We start from the raw sequence: 19,487 nt of genomic DNA, 5'->3' as shown, positions 1-19,487 counted from the left end.
ATCCTTTAAGTTAACTGTTAGTATGTTATAGAATGGCTAATTCTAAGCAACTTTTCAATTGGCCTTAATTTTTTTATTGTTTTTGAATGATTTGCCATCTTCTTCTGACTCATTTTAGCTTTTAAATGGGGGCCACTGACCTCATCTAAGAACACACACTCCGTAAGGCTACACATATTTTGTTATTGGTACTTTTTATTCCTTATCTTTCTATTCAGGCCTCTCATAGAAAAATGAAAATCAATTGCAATTTGTCTTCGCCTAGATATGCCCGGAGTAGCTTTCACTTTAAACACTTGCAGATGATGCTATCATAAAGAAATTCTTTTTAATCATGTGGTTTTTTTTTTCCCCTTCTGGGGATTTTCCATCACTAGAGAAGTTATGGCCGAGTTGTAGCTCCACCCACACAACAATGCCCATAAAGGAAAGTAAACAGAAAGCACATGGAGTAGTAGTGACACAGACAGCAGTACAGGATGGGAGGGTGCGTTAGCTCTGAGACTGAAGGTAAGTGCTGCTCTGAAGCTGCCAGTCTATGTACGGGTCTCTATACAGCTTTACTTTCCTTGAGTGTTGCAGTTCAGCAGGAGCTGGAGGATCTGGCTGCTGCACCACCCTTGGATCGGGGGCGGGGGGTGTTATTTTCAGGTTTCACAGATTATCTGGAAAGTCAGGGACTCTTCTAATAAATGAAATGCAGCCGGCCAAGCTGGACTTTGCTATCGTATGTATCATCTTAATTGTGTGCAGCCTTGGGTAATCTCAAAATAGACTGTACAGCCTCTTTACAACTCTGGGAGAAGTGAATTGATACTATAAATATTGAAATGCGTGGGCTGCATTAGTGTGAGCAAATGGAAACGGCAGTTTCCAGCATCCCCTATTGACAGATTTGGAAATGCTGAGAGGTGTAGTGTAACACATGTGGAGGGTCATGGGTTGTGTATAGTGTATTAGCTCTGTGAACATGATACTGCAGCATATGTTAGAATAAGCCTTGGCAGCCTTTATATATTCAGTATAATGTTAGCATGGTATAGCAATAACTAATGGATTCATTTACGGATAATATTCCATGGAGAGATCTCTGTCCTCACTGGGGTTGGAATATTCCTCCGTACTGTAGGTACCTTCTCCAGTGGCCACAGTTTAATCAGGTATCAATAATCGGAACGCAGGTCCTGGTGTCGTGTTTAGAATATATAATGCTGCTCTCAGGGACAGAGAACGAAAGCGAATCCAGCAATAGACTAGAAGCCCTATCAGGAAGTGAGTGTTTGTTCAGCCATTGTTCCTGCCTAATGACCTTATCCTATGACTTGGATGATAATGACTCTGTAATTACCCCTGTCATACTGTTTAAATTAAAGGGACAAAGTTAATGCTAACTGAACTAGTCCAATACTTAAGGGTCAGGGCACACAGGCAGATTTGGGGAGATTAGTCACCAGGCGACAAATCTCCTCTTCTTCGGGGTGACTAATCCTTCCCGCCGGCTAAAATGTAAATCGCCGGCGGGATGGCAATCGGAGCAATTTGTTTTCCGAAGTCGCCCGAAGTTTCCTCGTCAGGCAAGTGCTATCCCCGAATCTTCCTGTGTGCCCTGTCCCTAAAAGAGGCTGTGCACCTTTAAATGAACTTTTTGTATGATGCAGAGAGTGATAGTCTGAGACTGTTGTAATAATTTTTCATTTTTTATTATTTGTGGCTTTTGAGATATTTAGCTTTTTATTCAGCAGTTTGCAATTCGCGGCAATCTGGTTGCTAGGGTCCAAATTACCCTAGCAACCATCCACTGATTTCAATAAGAGACTGGAATATGAATAGGAGAGGCCTGAATAGAAAGAGGAGACATAAAAAGTAGCAGTAACAATACATTTGTAGCCTTACAGAAGATGGGGTCAGTGGCCCTCTATCTGAAAGCTGAAAAGGGTCAGAAGAATAAGGCAAATCATTTAAAAACTATAAAAAAGAAAACATGGAGACCAGTTGAAAAGTTGCTTAGAACTGGCCATTGTATAACATACTATAAGTTTACTTAAAGATGAACCACCCCTGTAAAGGAGAAGTAAACTATTTCAACCCATCAGCAGCTTTCAGAATTATTCACTGTTCTGCTGAGAGCCCAGTAAGATGTAGGGGGGCATAAATGGTATTACTGATGGACAGACCGAGCAGGCAGGAGGCCTAAACCCTTGTCTTGCACTCAATGTTCTTGTTCTACCCATAACCAGGGCATTAAAACCCTCACAGCACTAGAGCAACCTGCAGCCAATCAGAGCATTGTACCCAATACAGACAATAGATTCTCCAGCCCTGGCATTTAGTCACCACTGAAGGTTCTACAGTTCCAGTGCAAAAACCGCCTGTCTCTCAAAGGGTTACAACACCCACCACAACAGCTAATCAGAGAATCTAAAGAATTTGCATTTCTGAGATAAAAAAAAAAAAAATCTGCAGAAGGAAGAGCAGTGAAGTGCGTGACAATCTAAATCCAGAGCGATTGTTATCTCTGCAGTCACTCTGTACTATCAGTGCAGTCTGGGGGCATTCCTGGCAGGCCGTGCACGAGGGATCCCACCGCTCACACCAAAATTTCAGCTGCAAAGATCATTATAACCCAGTTCAATGTGTGTTTGTGCTGTGCTACATCTAATCCAAGGGAAAGGATGATCCACAAGTGTAGGAGTTGTGTTTTTACTTTCTCTTGCTGCCAAATCAACTGATAAGCCTGAGCCATTCAAGCTGTATTGGGTTAATGGCAGTTACTGTTTGTATATGAGGCACCTGCTGCTTATCTGCAAATTTTCAGTTGGAATACGGCACCATTTTCCTGTAACCCATGACAGTTGTATTTGCTCAGTATGTGATAAAGCAGTGTAAAGTATATATGGGGATGGGCCAGCCAGATAAGACAAGGCTTTGTTATCAGACTCAGTGTTTATACCTTTAGATTGGCTTGGTGTATTGTAAACTGTGCTGAATTGGCACCACCTGGAGTCACAAATATCTGTTACTGTTCTGCAGGCTATTGCCATAGTGCCTGGGGCTTATCATTTAATAACACATACATATGGAGATCTGCTCGTTTGGCAAGGTCGCCAATGGAAGGCAGTTTGGGGAGATTAGTTGCCCCGAAAAAGAGTAGGTTTGTCACCGGACAACTAATCTCCCCGAATCTGAGCATGTGTCTCTGCCCTAAACGGCCGGTTTGATTGAGGAGAACATCAATAAACCGATGCTGCTCTCTATCTGATGGGATTTTTAAGCCCGGCCGATATCTTGCTGATTTTCAGCCAGATATCAATCAGGGAAGCCCGTCAGAGGTCAACATACACTGGGCAATAAGCTGCCAATTTAAGCTGGTCATACACGGGCCAATAAAAGCTGCTGACAGGCCGAGTGTGTGGGGCCCTCCGATGGGCTTCCCCGATCGATATCTGGTTGAGATGTGCATATCGGAGAGAGATCCACTCGTTTGGCGAAATCCCCAAACGAACGGATCTCTGTGTATAGCCACTTAAATCTGTTGGCAGGTTATATCTGGCCATGTATGGGGGCCTTTAATAACAGTAGAGGGAAGGGGCCTGACATATAATTTCAGTGTTCAGTATAATTTATGCACAACTGGATTTCCAGCTCAGGGACTCGTAAAAAGAGAATTTGCTTTTCTGAGTCTTTCTTTCCTTGTTTAAGAGATGTTTTATCCATTCCTTAGGTCTTTTCTTCCACCCTTACACCAAGGGATCCCATATAAGCTTGAACAGTTGCCTGCACCAAGCAGAACGCCAGCAGAGTTTCCACCATGGCATCATCTTCTCCAACCGACCCCTGCGTGCCAAGGAAAAACTGAAAATCCGGGTGCTTAAGGAAGAGACGCGTTGGCACGGGGCCCTGCGAATTGGCTTCACTTCTGAGGATCCCAGCACCTTGGAGCCCTGTTGTTTGCCACCTTTTGCGTGTCCTGATCTCACACAGCTCCCTTGCTTCTGGGGGGCAGGTGTCCCAGAGGAGTTGTGTCAGGCAGGGGCACTTCTAAAATTCTGGTTCAGTGGGGATGGAAAAGTGTTCTGTCAGCAAAAGGGGGAGCCATGTGCAAGAGTCCTGTTCTCAGGAATCCCTAAGAATGCAAAGCTCTGGGCCATGCTGGATGTCTATGGGAAGACCAAAGCTATTCAAGTGGCTGGTAAGTACTCCCAAAACATGTTTCTATATCATACTATGTCATTGCACTCAGGGACTGTAAATCAAAAATAATGAGGTATCATTTTGTTTACAAAATCTGAGACAATAGAATGCTATGGAGCAAAAAAATGTAGGCTTTGCATTTCTCCTTTGTATGAACTTATAATGGCCCAAAGCATAGGCCACATATGGAGATGGTAATAGCTTAGGGTTATCTAATCAAATTATCATTCTTCATTCAGCCGGTAGTGAGTTCCCTTATATTACAGTGAACACAAGTTTCCCAAAACCGAAGGTCCCTCTGCCTGCAATCCTGTGTTCTCAGTTATAGGTCTCAATCACATTCATGTGCATTGTGCACTGTATTGAGAGACTGTATTGTAAAGGTGGCCATAGACATAGAGAACCGCTCGTTTGGTGATGTCGCCAAACGAGCGGATCTCTCCTCGATATGCCCACATTTAAGTGGGCGATATCAGGCTCATCCAATCATAGGCCCTAGGGATCGGATCGCGGGACCGCATCAAAGAAACAATGCGGCCTGCAATCCGACGGGATTTTCTAACCTGCCAGATCGGCATCTGGCTGACTTTCGGCCAGATATCGATCAGGAAAGCCGGGTCTGTCGGCAACTTTTCTCGACCCGTATATGCGGGCCTTTAGAGTTCAGACAGACCTGCACCCTCTGAGCCACCCATTGTTGAAGCAATCCCCTGCAGAATTAATAATGTGCATATTTTAATGGCCAAGGGATAGTGAGGAATTGACAATGAAAGGGTGTGGGAATCATTCAGGTTTGGTTTTATTAACCGGTGGAAATTTTCTTCCAGGTCCCAGTCAGAATATGTGCCAGTGCCAGAGTCAGATAAACAAAGGTAAGTGCTCTGGTTTCTTCCTGTTGTGCATCTGATTAACCCACTTGCATTGGTGTGACTGGGAAGTGGCCAAACTTGTCTTTCACTTTCATGGATCACACCCTCAAGCCTGTTTTATCCTGGGATAACAATGGTTCTGCTTTATAAGCCCATTATGGACCGCTCTATAGCTGCCCATTAATCAGTTACCACAATGTAGCTCAATGCAGGAGTCTAAAGCTGGCCATAGACGCAAAGATCCGATCGTACGAATCATCGTACGATCGGACTCCCTCATCTCCCGACCTGCCACTAACCATTCAGATCAAATAAAGTAGAAAAGAACAGATCAGCCGATGTTCTGCCCCTGACAGCAATCGTACGAAAGTTATGTCTGACAAAAGCCAGTGACAGTCTCCCACTGAAAACCATACGATCTGCAATACACGCAGAGATATTATCGGCAGCCGACAGAAATCTTTTAACCTGTCTGATCGACCAAACGTCCGATCTCCGTTGTACGAAAAATGTCAGGACTCTCCACACATTGTCCGAAAATCGTACGAATCCTCGATTTGAACGATCAGATCTTTGCGTCTATGGCCAGCTTTAGGGTCAGGGCACACAGGCAGATTCGGGGAGATTAGTCGCCCCGTGAAAAATCTCCTTTTCTTCGGACTAATCTCCCCGAACTGCCTCCGCTGCGGTTAAAATGTAAATTGCCGGCGGGATGGCACTCCGAGCGATTTGTTTTCTGAAGTCGCCCGAAGTTGCCTCATGAGGAAACTTCGGTTGACTTCGGAAAAGGAATTGCTCCGAGTGCCAACCAGCCGGCAATGTACGTTTTAGCCAGCGGAAGGCAGCACCGGGAGATTAATTGCCCTGAAGAAGAGGAGATTTATCACCGGGCGACTAATCTCCCCGAATCTGCCTGTGTGCCCTCACCCTAAAATGGACTGTGGCTGTCACTGCTCCAGTGCAGTCTTCTGAGACAGACCTACATAGGGGCTTAACAATAAGGAAAGCTGAAGTTATCATGGGATGTATATGTCCTGACTCATAAGCACTGTCGGTATATGTCCCCCAAGCTTTGAGGGGCCTAAAATAAATTTGCTGTGGGTCCCATCAACTTCAATTACACCATTAACATAAAGAGGGTGAGTTCAGTTTAATGTAGAAACCCCACACTGTGATGCTTAGTACTCTAGCCAAGCGCTCTTACTCCCAAACTCCCACCACCAACAGAAACAACGTGTACAAACATATAAGCAAAGAGTCAAGCAGTGATTTTATGTGTATGACCCTTGTCCCTTGGGGCAGGGGAAAAAACAATCTCGACCCAACTTCATAGGTACTTTGAGTTCCTTAGTGGCCCTTGATATAATGTAGTATTGACACCCCAAATGCCTTTAAAACATACCCCTAAATGTAATAAAATACACTGGGACCCATTCATAAACACTGGGCGTATTTGCTCATGGGCAGTAACCCATATCAACCAATCAGTAACTGGCTTTTTTCCACAAGGTGCAGGTTGAACAATGAAAGCTAATAATTGATTGGTTACTGCCCAGGTGCAAATTTGCCCCGTGTTTATAAATGAGCCCTACTAAGTTTGCTCAGGAGCAGTAACACAGTAACAATCAGCAAGCAGCATTTACTGGTGATTTAACTACAAACCAACATCTTATTGGTTGCCATGGGTTACTGCACCTGGGCAAATTTAGTGGAGATTATTTAGCTTTTTTTTTAGACAGCTGGAGATTGAACACTGAAAGCAATCATCTGATTGGTTGACATGGGTTGCTGCTCAACTGCAAATTTGCCCAATCTTAATGATTCATTAAGTTTGCCCAGGTGCAGTAACCCATAGCAACCAATAGGATGTTGGTTTGTAGTCAGATCACAAGTAAATGCTACCTGTTGATTGGTTGTTATGTGTTACTGCTCCTGAGCAAACTTACTGGGGCTCATTTATAAACACAGGGCAAATTTGCACCTGGGCAGTAACCTATAGCAACCAATCAATGATTAGCTTTTTTCAGACAGCTGGAGGTTGAACACTGAAAGCAATCATCTGATTGGTTGACAGGGGATGCTGCTCAGGTGCAAATTTGCCCAGTGTTTATAAATGCCGTTTATTTCATAACCCCAATAATGTTTATTTCTGTGCCAAGGTATGAGGACATGGTGGAAGTATAAAAAAAATCTTCTTTTCCACAACATCCATTAAAGCCGGGTTTCTAACCATCTTATCCTTTTCCTTATTGTAGATGCCCAACCTTTTGGAAACGGGCACAGCCTGGAAGAGATTGCAGAGCAGACTGTGATACCCGCTGCCAACCTGAATAGCTGCACCGACACCAGCGATTGGCATTCACAGAGGAATTTCCAAATATTCTTGGGGGACGATCCCAGCTGTGTAATATGCCAGGACAGGATGGCTGACACCTTGCTGCTGCCCTGTGGACATTGCACTTTCTGCCAGTACTGCATTGAGCAGTTACAGGGACTCAGTCAAAGTTGTCCTCTTTGCCGTCAAACCATTGTCAGTGCGAAGTATATTGGGTGCGGAAATTCTGTCGCTAACCCAGTAACCTGACATTTGGATTGAGCAAAGAATTGATGGAGCCTTTTAATGCGGCTGCACTAAATGCATTTTCTGCAATATGAGGGCACGTAACCAGCCTGGAAAACCCGACCCAGAATGGATAAACTGGTTCTGCTGTACATTGTGGACTAGAAATGAACGAGTAAAGAATGTCTAATAGTGATGATAGAAATCATTCGGAAAGGGTTTAATTGGGCAAAAAGTACCATAATTAGAGGGTAACCATTGCAATATCAGGGAATGTAATTCGGACAGATCCCAGGCACTCAGGGAAACCAGCCAAGGAGCGCCAAAGGCTGGAGATGTTTGTTTTATACTTTAACAAACAATATATATTGGATGGGACAAAACTGGATGATAATAGTAGTAGTTATATAGGACTGCAAGACTCCAGGCTGGAATTAATCCGGAGTGTGCAACCTGCAGCCAAAGATTTTTGTTTTATACTTTTACAACAATATATATTGGATGGGACAAAACTGGAGTCCTAGTTATATATAACTGCAGAACTCCAGGCTGGAATTAGTTAATCACTAGTGTGCAACCTGCAGCCTTCCAGCTACTGACAAGATACAACTCCCAGCAACCACTGGAAATAATACTGAAATAATCTATAGCCAACTTAATGCACATTACTGTATACTTGGGAATTATCAAATATCATACAACAACCAATGCAAATAGTATCCCCTTTAAAAGGAACTATATCCAGAATTCTACTGGTGTAATCTTATATTATGTACTAATTATATATAGAGAGAATAATATACCCACTATTGTAAAATATAAGGATATTATAGGTCACTGGGGAAATCCACGGCCGAAGGTTGAGGACTTTTATATGGATCAGGGAACTCCAAGGTGACTTCTAATATCCCAATATTAGAGGGTACATTATTTATTATAATATACATTTGTGTGAGTCATGTGACAAAAATGACATCAATAAGCTCCGGTTATAACCAATGACATCACCAAGTAACGTTTATAGGGATATAATTTACACGATATTCATGGCTCTTGTGTATTGTAATATTCTACTATTACACTTGTACAATATACTCAGATATCTAATGGTAACACTGTATAACATACCTCTTGTACCTAATTATTCTTTTGGGGATATATATTTTAAGGAGTTAAATACAGTAGGGATATAAATGGAATAAAGCAGGTTATAGGGTAGAAAAACAGGGCAGATCACTCCTCACTGATCCGTAGAGAAACATGCAGACAAACCTACAAATTCTGGAAAATCAAGATTCTGTGACATGATATCACCGCAGCGGCAACAATAAGGGACTGCACTGGAAAATTCATTCATTGTATAAATATTCTGCTGTCTTTGCGTTTGATCACCGGCCAAGTGTTTACGTCCTGCCTCTATATATAATGTGAATGTTACATGCATTTCTATTTGTCATGGTCATATTTTTGTAATATATTTTATACTCGTATCTTTTTTAATTATGTGAATTTCTGATGAATAAAGCTGTATTTTAATAAAGACCTGATTTGTAAAGTCTTTTAAAGCAGCGTCTGTTCAGCTTTAACCTATTAGCCTGAATGTAATATTTTATATACTGAACTTACTATACCAGCCCAGAGGTCCAGCAGCCCCATATTAGCAATGATCCAGGTGTCAGGGGCACTGCACATGCTCAGTGTGCTCAGGGATGCAGCTGAGAATGCATTGGTTTCTAGGTTGAGATGAAATATGAATTCGAATAAATTATTGTTCTATATATAGTATATATACAGCATATTGTGAGTCTGTCTTTAAGCTTGCGTAAGTGACAGCAGCCCATGTGTTGTGAATCGGTAGAAAATGGATGGGGAGATACAGAAGGAATATTTGGAGGTACACATCTTCCCTGTTAAAGGGACGCGGATGCCTTGGGCTAGTATAGAACCCCAAAACATAAGGTGTAGCATGTCCAACCTAATTCTTTTTTTTAGCTTCAGTTCTCCTTCATAAGGACACTTTTCATAAAATATTTACTACTTTTGTAAAACAAATTGTCTTGAGGAACATTTTTGATTTATTCAGAAAATGTTAGTCACTCTTTTAATAAATTGTCAGTACACCAGACACGCCTGCATATATATTTATTTTAATTGTTGCTCTGTGTCAGACTGGGCTGACAGAACACCGGGAAAAACCCCAAAGGGCCCAGCCTTAAAGGAATAGTTCAGTATAAAAATAAAAACTGGGTAAATAGATAGGCTGTGCAAAATAAAAAATGTTTCTAATATAGTTAGTTAGCCGCAAATGTAATGTATAAAGGCTGGAGTGACTGGATGTGTAACATAATAGCCAGAACACTACTTACCAGGCAGTAACCAATCAGTGACTTGAGGGGGGGCCACATGGGTCAATAGCTTGGCCATAGACGCAAAGATCCGATCGAACGAATCCTCGATTGGTACAATTTTCGGAACATGTGTGGAGAGTCCCGACATCTGTCATGCCATGCCAATCGGTCGTTCAGTTGATCGTACAGGTTCGAAAATTTCTTTCGGCTGCCAATAATATCTCTGCATGTATTGCCGATCTGACAGTGGGAGACTGCTGGCAGAAGCAGAGAGCTGTAGTTGAAGTGCAGTGAATGAGACGAGGGCTGGATTAGGTGCAAGTCTCTAGGGGGCGCAACACTTGCATCCCCGTGGGGTCCCCTGTCTCTTCCTGTCCCCAATTGTTCCCCCCAATCCTACCTGCAGCCCTGTGTGGAAGTTAGAAATAAAAAATGACAAATACTAGGACTGCGCTTGTGCTTATTTTATAGAAGGGACGGTGGCGGGCTCCCTTCTGGGAGATCCTCCATGCTGCCCTCTAACAAACCCCCACACTAGGCCTCCAGTAGAAGACGCGTCCTGGTACACGGAGAAAGTCTCCCCAGTGCCAGTCAGATGAGAAGCCGTCAGCAGAGACATGGAGCGGTCGGTAACTTGTCATGTTCTAACATCGGCTGATCTGTTCTTTTTTAACTGAAGGTTAAAGGCAGGTCGGGAGATGGGGATGTTTAGTGATTTGAACGATCGGATCTTTGTGTCATGGCCAGCTTACCTGTTGCTTTCGAATCTGAGGATCAATTGCAAACTCACTGAACAGTTATGTCCCATGTGGCCCCCCTTAAAGTCATTGACTAACTCAGAGTTAGAGAGCCGAGAAGCAGGAAGTAGTGTTCTGGCTATTATGTTAGACATCCAGTCACTCCAGCCTTTATACATTACATTTTTGGCTAACTAACTATATTAGAAACATTTTTTATTTTGCACAGCCTATCTATTTACCCAGTTTTTATTTTTACACTGAACAGTTCCTTTAATGGGCCCACTGACCCAGGTCTGCTCCCCCGCCCAGACCACCCCTCTTCCCTGATTACAGCCTCAAGGTCAAGGTCAATGGGGCAGCATGAGGCTGAAGAGGGTACTTCAGTTTGCATGGAGGGTCCTTGAACTTGCAGTCCCGGGGGGCAGGTCTGGACTGGGAATAAAAATAGGCCCTGGCATTGCAAGTACACAGAGGCCCAAGCAGCCCCCACCAGCCCAATAAATAGTGACTGTCTATGGGATCTTACAGCAGCCCCTCTGGCATTTGCCAGAACCCACAGATTGCCAGTCCGGGCCTGCCGGGGGGCCCTAGTTTGCCCCTGATTGCTGCTACTTTGACCACTGGAACACAGACACATCCCTTTAATGCATTTGTATTGTTGCTGTTATTTATTTAAAAACATGAATTTTAGTTCTACAATCTGGCCATATAGAGTATTTTTTTTTTTTTTTAATCTCTTTTATTTTTCAAAAATAGATACAGTGACAGAGAATAACGTAATTATCTTTTCCAGTACAGAACATTGCAATTAGTTCACATCAGTATAACTCCATGTAGTATAACATACGTTAACCGCATTGTCGTGCTCAAGGTTGCAGAAACACATTCCATGGGGCCCAAATTTGCATATGTCTCTCTACCCTGTCATCTAATAAAGCTGTTAAATACAACATGTTCTGTGTTTGGGTAATTCTTGCAGTGACAGCATGAACATCTATAGTGTGTTGGAGCCAGTGTTTCGCTAAAGTGGTTCGTGCAGCAGCTAAAATTTGTCTCATCGAGGTATTCTGAAGTTTCGTAAGGGCTTTGGATGGGCAGGCTAAAAGAGCCGAGGTAGCTTCAGGGACTATATGCGTTTGAAATACTCGCTCAAGTAAGCTATAAACCTCCGCCCAATATTGTTTTGCCACTGGACATGTCCACCAGATATGTAGATAATCCCCAACTGCTGTACAACCCCTGAAACAAGACTCGGGAGTGGAAGGATCAAAGCGATGTTTCCGTGCTGGTGTGAGGTGCCAACGCATCAGCACTTTATATGTAGATTCTCTAATGGCAGTATTAGGGGATATCCTGGAAACAGTATTCCATATTAATGACCATTCTTGTTGAGATATAGAACGCCCCAAATCTTTCTCCCAGTCTAGCATGTATTTAAGGGGCTTTTCCACATCTATAGAGACTAAATATTTATATAGTAAAGAAATGGCACCTTGCAGTTTCCCAGCTCGTTGAGAGCAGGTTTCCAACAGGGTTGGAGGTCTAGATTTGAAAGAGGGGTCAACAGAACGAATGAAGTGTAATAACTGTGAGTACCTATAAGTCTCGCTCTCTGGCATAGATTTTACAAATTGTAAATACTGACATGATTTAATACCCATAGTCAGTAACATATCTTGTATTCTATTGATGCCATTTGCTTTCCACCATTGAAACGCCGGAGTAGCATAGCCAGGGAGAAAGAGCGGGTTATTGTGTAATGGAGTAAGAATACTATGAGATCCGGCCGGTTGGAATTTCCCGCGGCTATCGTGCCATGTCCAAATGGTGTGTTTCAGCACAGAGCTAAGCACGGGGACAGATTTAATTTGTGTTCTATCTGCCCATAAATAAAAAGACAGGTCAGTGGGGTATGTTAAAAGTGTCTCTAACTGGACCCATCTATTCTCATAAGGCGGTAGATGCCATTGGGTGGTCTGGGAGATCCTCGCAGCCTTATAGTACATATAGAGTATTTAAGTTTGTCCCAAGCCATTGCTGTCATGTCACATGGTCTTATGCAACTTTCTGTCTGCAAGCTAAAATGATTCTCCCTGCATAACTTAGAGTGACACTAAACACCCTGCTTAATTAAGAAGTATGGGTGGAGATACATGAAAAAGGATTAGTCCACCTTCCAAAAAATGGGCACATTGTTGCACCTTGCCCAATGGAATTTGCATTTAGATGCTACAGGCCCTGTACAAAGAGTTGCGCCTCTCTCTGTAGGTGGCACAGGCTTAGGTCCAATGTGAAACTAGGGTGCCAGGGGCCCACCAGAAAACCATAGACTCCAGCTCCACTCTGCAAACTATTTTTCTTTAATCACGTTCTTTATTCTAATATCCTTACATATTATCAGCTATGTTTTCATTTATGTTCATTTAATCTAATTTCATATAGAAAAGGGGAATGAATGTATGTAATGATGTGATGACGGAACCCTCTTACTGAAAAATAATAAGTACGTTGCCAAGCTATTACAGGTTCAAATTATAGAGCCAATCGTATCACTAATATAAAGGTATAGGATCCCTTATCCGGAAACCCGATATCCAGAAAGCTCCGAATTACGGAATGGCTGTCTCCTATAGACTCCATTTTATCCAAATAATCCAAATTTTTAAAAATGATTTCCTTTAAGATATAATTAATCCTTATCGGAAGCAATACCAGCCTATTGGGTTTATTTAATGTTTAAATTAATTTCTAGTAGACTTAAGGCACGAAGACCCAAATTACGGAAAGATCCGTTATCTGGAAAACCGCAGGTCCCGAGCATTCTGGATAACAGGTCCCATACCTAATCCGGCCCTGCTCTGTTTCAATGGAATGCCTTCTCCCAAGTTTTCCAGACCCGCAGCTTCACCTGGTTTCTATGAAGTGATATCTGTGCCAACTGTAGTTTCCCTGTTGCCTTTGAATGCAAAATGTGGATTTCCCCACTTGGGGCCACACCTTGTTGCTGTTTTACTTTACTGACCTGAATTCCTCTGCACTTCTGTGTCCCAAAAGAACTAAATGATTGCTCTCCCTTCTGGGTGTAAGCTTTGCAGTTGCCGGTTTGGGAGGGTTAATTGGATAGAAAAGCCAAACAAATCAAAGGGAATGTAAACCCTGAAAGAAACGTTTGCCTTTTAAAAGAATGTGTAATTTTAACAGCAATTACATTTACAAATAACTTTTTTTTGTTAGGAGCCGTGCACCTTTAAATAAACTTTTTGGTACAGTAACCTTTAGTATTCTGATACAATTTGCATTTGGTTTTAATTTTTTTATTATTTGTGGTTTTTGAGTTATTTAGCTTTTTATTCAGCAGCTCTCTAGTTTGCAGTTTCAGCAATCTGGTTGAACCGGAGAGGCCTGAATAGAAAGATGAGTAATAGCAATAACAATACATGTGTAGCCTTACAGAGCATTTGTTTTTTGATGGGATCAGTGACCCCCCATTTGAAAGCTGGAAACAGTTAGAAGTCAATGGCAAATAATTTAAAAAACGATCAAAAATAAATAATGAAGACCAATTGAAAAGTTACTTACAAGCGGTCATTTGTAATCGTTGCTGGCATAGGGCACATATAGGCCTGTAGCTGAAGACAGAACATGGTTATTTATGTACTGCAATTGAGGTGGCTTAGAAAAGAAATATAACTGATTATCCTGTACAGAAATCATTGGAACTAAGCAGGAAACAATGTCATATTAGGGGAAAAAGCTTCCAGTCGTTCTGCTGTAAAACCTTAATAGATTGTGACCTGAATTGTAGGGTGCATTCACATACCTCCCAACATTTTGGGACAAAGAGGGCCAATTTTTGTGGCCACTCCCCCCTAATTACCATGTTCGTTTTAAAAACAATTTGGCTGGTTATGAAAGTTTGAACACATTTCTGTGGTTTTTATGTGTTATTACAGTTTTGCTAATGAAGGTGAATTGCCCTTTAAGCTGCAAGTGACAGTTTCTCCAAAAGACCTGCTTATCTTAAATTGTTACAATTGTTTCTTTGCTGATCTTAAATTGTTACAAATGTTTCTAAGTGCACCTGCCACATATTCTGGGCTCTCTGCCAAAAGCCAATTAGGATTTAGAAACGTTGTATCTTTTTCTGGCTGTTCAGTGCAGGAGATCAAAGAGAAAGTCAGGACATTTCAGTAACAATCTGGGACTGCAGGTTGAGCTGTCCAGCCAAAAATGGGACAGTTGGGAGATGCACCAACACCGAATAAGCAGCAGGACAGCAGAATGTAACTTCATTTACTTTCCCCACACCTTGGCACAGACACACTTGGCGTAGCTGGCGTAACGGGCGTAACTGTAGAGGAAGCAGACCCTGTGGCTGCAGGGGAGGGGCAGGAGGTATAGGGGCTCCATGAGGCCCTAATTCATATACAATTTCAAAAAATATTGGTAAAACAGGTCAACCTCTAAATATTCTGGGGGCTTGAAAAATAATTTGCTGTGGGGCCCAGTAATATCTACTGTAGTTAGTTACCCCACTGTGGCATGAACTCAATACTAAAGCACATGGTTGACATTATATGGTTGGTCCATCCTGTGTGTTGTCCCTGAGGCTGCTGCTTATAGGAGAGGTTATTAGAAAAGCTGAGAAGCAGGTCCGGACTGAGAATTAAAATAGGCCCTGGCATTTCAGGTACACAGAGGCCCAATCAGTTCACACAGAGGCCCAAACAGCCCCCGCCAGCCCACTAAATACTGACTTTCTATGGGACCTTACAGCAGCCCCTCTGGCATTTGCCAGAACCCACAGATTGCCAGTCCGGGCCTGCTAAGAAGGGAAAGTAGGAAGGGGCAATCAGCCAGGCTATTTGACTGCAGATGCTTCTGTGACCAGATACAGGCCCAATGACATCTCATAACATCCGGACAGGGGGAATGAGTGATGCTCTGCAGGATCAGGGGTAGGCTAGACAACTCATAAGTCTGATACATCGGCAGTAGCTAATGTTTTTCATTTCTCTTGAGGTTTTGTGCAGTTTGAGGTATGGGTGATAGAGGGGGAGTAAGTCTCTCTTTCATCTAGCGAGACTACTTCCTGCCACCTCATTTTAGAGAAAGACAGAGGAAACACAAAGCTGACACACTGTTCTCTCTCACTCATTACCTTGGGTTGTGCCTCTGGTCCAGACAAGACATGTTTCTACTCACTTTCTCTCTTGCTCAGTCCACCTGTCCTACGTCTCTCTAGATGTCGTACTCTTCTGTACCAGCCAGAGGAATCTACCTCTGCCATCGTATTTGAAACATTGGTGGTTTCCTCACCCTTCATCCTTTTTCTCTCCTCTCCCCAACTCTTCCCCCCAACAAGTATTTCTCGTGTCTCGTTTACTTCTCCTCCTCATGGCCTTTCTGCTGAAGCTCTTGGGATACGGAGTGGAAAAGAAACATCTAGTGGAAAGTCAGTGGCTGCGACGGGATATCAATCCGGAGCAAGAGTGGGAGATCCTCGGTGAGCTCGGTGATGGAGCATTTGGGAAGGTTTATAAGGTAAAATTACCAAAATACAAGATTTAATGCAGTATTTAAAAAGTCAATTGATTACTCAGGTTTAAATATCAAAATAAGAATTTTTATCTTTATTCATAAATGGCTCTATCAACTGTATGCTCTACTGATATACAGCTGGTAGGACCCTGTAGAGGTTATAATCTCAGTTTGTTGATTTATCCACTGCCCAATTCCACCCTTAAAATTAAGATACCCCCTAATTCTTAGAACTGTCTGAGATTTTCCATGCTGTGGGCCAGAAAAGTTTAATTCCACATGTTTGGTGGCTGGACGTTTTATAAAACAAGGATGTCATACAACAAGGTCTATGGAGATCTTGGACCTTCTGGGGGTCATAAAACTCTTTTGGAGAGTCACAGCTGGAGAGCTTTAGCTTAGAGGAATGGAATAAGTTTGGAGTCTTTCTCTTTTTGAATATATATTCTTATAATACACAAAAGCCATAAATATCCTGTAAATTATATCCTTATAAACGGTGAGTTCTGATGTCATCAGTTATAAACGGTGAGTTCTGATGTCATATCTGTCACATGACTCACTGAAACTTGTGTATTATAATAAATAAAGTACCCCCAGTTGCAAAATATGAGGATATTAGAAGTTACCTTGGAGTTCCATGACCTGTATAAAAACACTCGGCCTTCGGCCTCGTGTTTTTATATGGTCATGAAACTCATCGGTAACTTATAATATCCTTATATTTTACAAGAGGGGTTTCTTTATTCACTATATAATTGGTGCTTAATGTTATCAACAGTTCTGGTTCATATTAATATTATTCACTGAAACGTATAATAATACTTTGAATTATAAGGCGCACATCAGAAGTAATCTTTGAATTCTATGACCTCTATAAAATCATTTAGCCTGCGACACCCTGCCTGTTTTTTTATGGTCAGCAAAATTTTTTTGTAACTTCTCCTTATAATTTTTCAGTGGGGGTTACGTATCACAAATATACCAAGATAATATACTTTAGGGGTGGTAAGGGTGATTTATTTTTAGAAAAGTTTTAAGCATCTATTTCAGCGTATATGTAAAAGTGTATTTCCTGGTAGTCATGGCAATGCCCTGTATTCCTGTCTGTTAAAAAAACAATCCCTACATGCTTTATGAATTGGATTCTAGGAATATAACTTGAATTAGAGAAATATTCTCAAAGACCTTTGGTAAGATTAGTAGACTTCAGGTGTTACTGGCCTGATCAGGGCTGGCAACAGTGATTATGGGGCCCAACACTACTAATTTTTCCCCCACAGTTACTACCCCAGCATCACCCGTGTCCCCTGGTGGTTGGCCCAGCCAAGACGTCATGATCCTTAGATGCAAGCCCATTATCACTTATGTGCCAGGCCACAGCCCATTATGCCAAAACACCACCTAGAGTCCACCCAAACCCCGCCTGCTGACCACAAACTAGTAGTCTGTCTACTATACCCCACTGAAAACAAGCAAGTTACAAGCAGCAGCAGCAGCTACTTATCTCCCCATGGGACCTTAACCCAACAAATAATAATGTTCAGTATATTGTAGACACAAGTAATTTAAGCTATTTAGGGACTTATGTAATAAAAGCCACTAAGTTTGCTCAGGAGCACTAACACATAACAACAAATTAGCAGGCAGCATTTACTGGTCATTTGACTAAAGACCAACATCTTATAGGTTGCTATGGGTTACTGCACCTGGGCAAACAGTGGCTTTTATTACATATGGGGGTATGTATTAAAGGCATTTGAGGAGTGTCAATACAACATTATATCAAGGGCCACTAAGGAGCTCAAAGTACCTATGAAGTTGGGTCAAGATTGTAATGAAGCTTTTTCGCCTGCCCCAAGGGTAGCTATCCCCCCATTATCCAGAGCTACTGCATTTGGAATTTGGGCTATGGCCCATTGAGAGTTAGAGGGCCATGTCAGGGTACTAATCATCACAGTGTGGGGTCCCACCTTCTTCATGTTAAATGGTGTTCATGTTCATGGTGTAATTGAAGTTGATGGGACCCACAGCAACATATTGTAGGGCCCAGGCCCATCTGTGAGTTCTGGCAAATGGCAGAAGGTCTGCTGTAAGATGCCATAGACAGTCACTGTGGAGTGGGCTGGTGGGAGACTGGTTGGGCCTCTGTGTACTTGAAAAGTCAGGACCTATTTAGAGTCCCAGTCCAGACCTGGTAGGCTTGCTTGAAAGCAAACATTTGATTGGCTGTTGTACTGTAGCTGGGGTGAAACTGGTGATTTTTATTAGAATGTACTCTGCGCCGTAACTGTGTAAAGTATATTTGTGAGGCTTTACATGGTTTTTGGCTTGCAGCCAGCCAGAACAGGTAAAAGTACACATATATACACAGGTAAAAAGTCAGACGACACAGGTGCGCACACACAGACACACACACACACGAACAGGCACAAGCACACAAAAACAGACACACAAACGCATACACATCTGCCTCTGCAGAGCTATTTCCTTCCGGTAAATGGGAGATGCTTCATAAACCACAAAAACTGCAAACGGCATAAGGTACTGATTGTTACTAGAGCAGATACATCACTGTGACTGCTGTGACCATAGATAAGAACCAGAAGGAGCACACAAATCTTCTCATATAGAATCCAGGCTTGAACTGAGAGACCCAACACTCGTTTTTAACGATTTTATACAGATTTTATACAGATATTAAAGGCCGCTATGTAACAAAACTTGTAAAAGGAATAAAAGTAGATAAAAAAAGGAAAATAAAAATAAATTTAGCATTTCGTCATAATTTTCAGTTTATTACAGTGCAAATGGTATTTCTGGGTCGCACGCTTGTTAAGTCCAGCTTAAGGGGGCGTAATCATTTTTCATGCAAAGTAATTGCTTTTTCATTTTATTCAATTTACTGTGCACTGTTGCAAACATCAAATGGCACAATTTTCAGTCAGTCGCAAAGCATATTTTAATTGTTCATAAAGGAAAAATGAGTCTGCATTAAGCAATTTTTTTTTCGCTAATGCTCTTTATTACGTGGGGGATTGGTGTATTCAGGTACATGCTATTAATTCTACTAATATACATTTGCTCTGGCAACCCCCTGCAGGCTGCACCCCATGGGAGAGGGACATAAAAGGATAAAGGTCCTATAGTATAATATTTATTTTGTTGTACAGACTCATTATCATCATGGCCTTTTGGAATATAACATTAAATTTGGATAGTTAGATTGCAAGCTCTA

At 42.1% G+C, this 19,487-nt stretch overlaps 2 protein-coding genes across 2 annotated transcripts in view; both read left to right on the top strand.

Annotated features, from left to right (window-relative positions):
* The first annotated feature begins 350 nt into the window (after positions 1-350).
* On the top strand, positions 351-9,160 carry neurl3.L (neuralized E3 ubiquitin protein ligase 3 L homeolog). The gene is made up of 4 exons (XM_018253437.2): positions 351-510; positions 3,722-4,189; positions 5,019-5,063; positions 7,316-9,160. Exons 1-4 carry the CDS (start codon positions 480-482, stop codon positions 7,642-7,644), a joined length of 873 nt encoding a protein of 290 aa, XP_018108926.1. The 5' UTR covers positions 351-479; the 3' UTR covers positions 7,645-9,160.
* Positions 9,161-15,752: 6,592 nt separating this feature from the next.
* LOC108711561 (serine/threonine-protein kinase 10-like) overlaps positions 15,753-19,487 on the top strand; it is a 40,416-nt gene continuing 36,681 nt past the window's right edge. Inside the window, exon 1 of the mRNA XM_041586981.1 lies at positions 15,753-16,252. Coding sequence (XP_041442915.1) covers positions 16,106-16,252 — 147 coding nt within the window. The 5' untranslated portion in view covers positions 15,753-16,105. The remainder of the gene's footprint in view (positions 16,253-19,487) is intronic.

This window comes from Xenopus laevis, chromosome 3L (genome assembly GCF_017654675.1).
Source record: "Xenopus laevis strain J_2021 chromosome 3L, Xenopus_laevis_v10.1, whole genome shotgun sequence".
Classification (NCBI taxonomy): Eukaryota; Metazoa; Chordata; class Amphibia; order Anura; family Pipidae; genus Xenopus; species Xenopus laevis.
The sequence above is the reverse complement of the archived record's forward strand: the minus strand, read 5'-3'. Positions and strand labels throughout refer to the sequence as shown.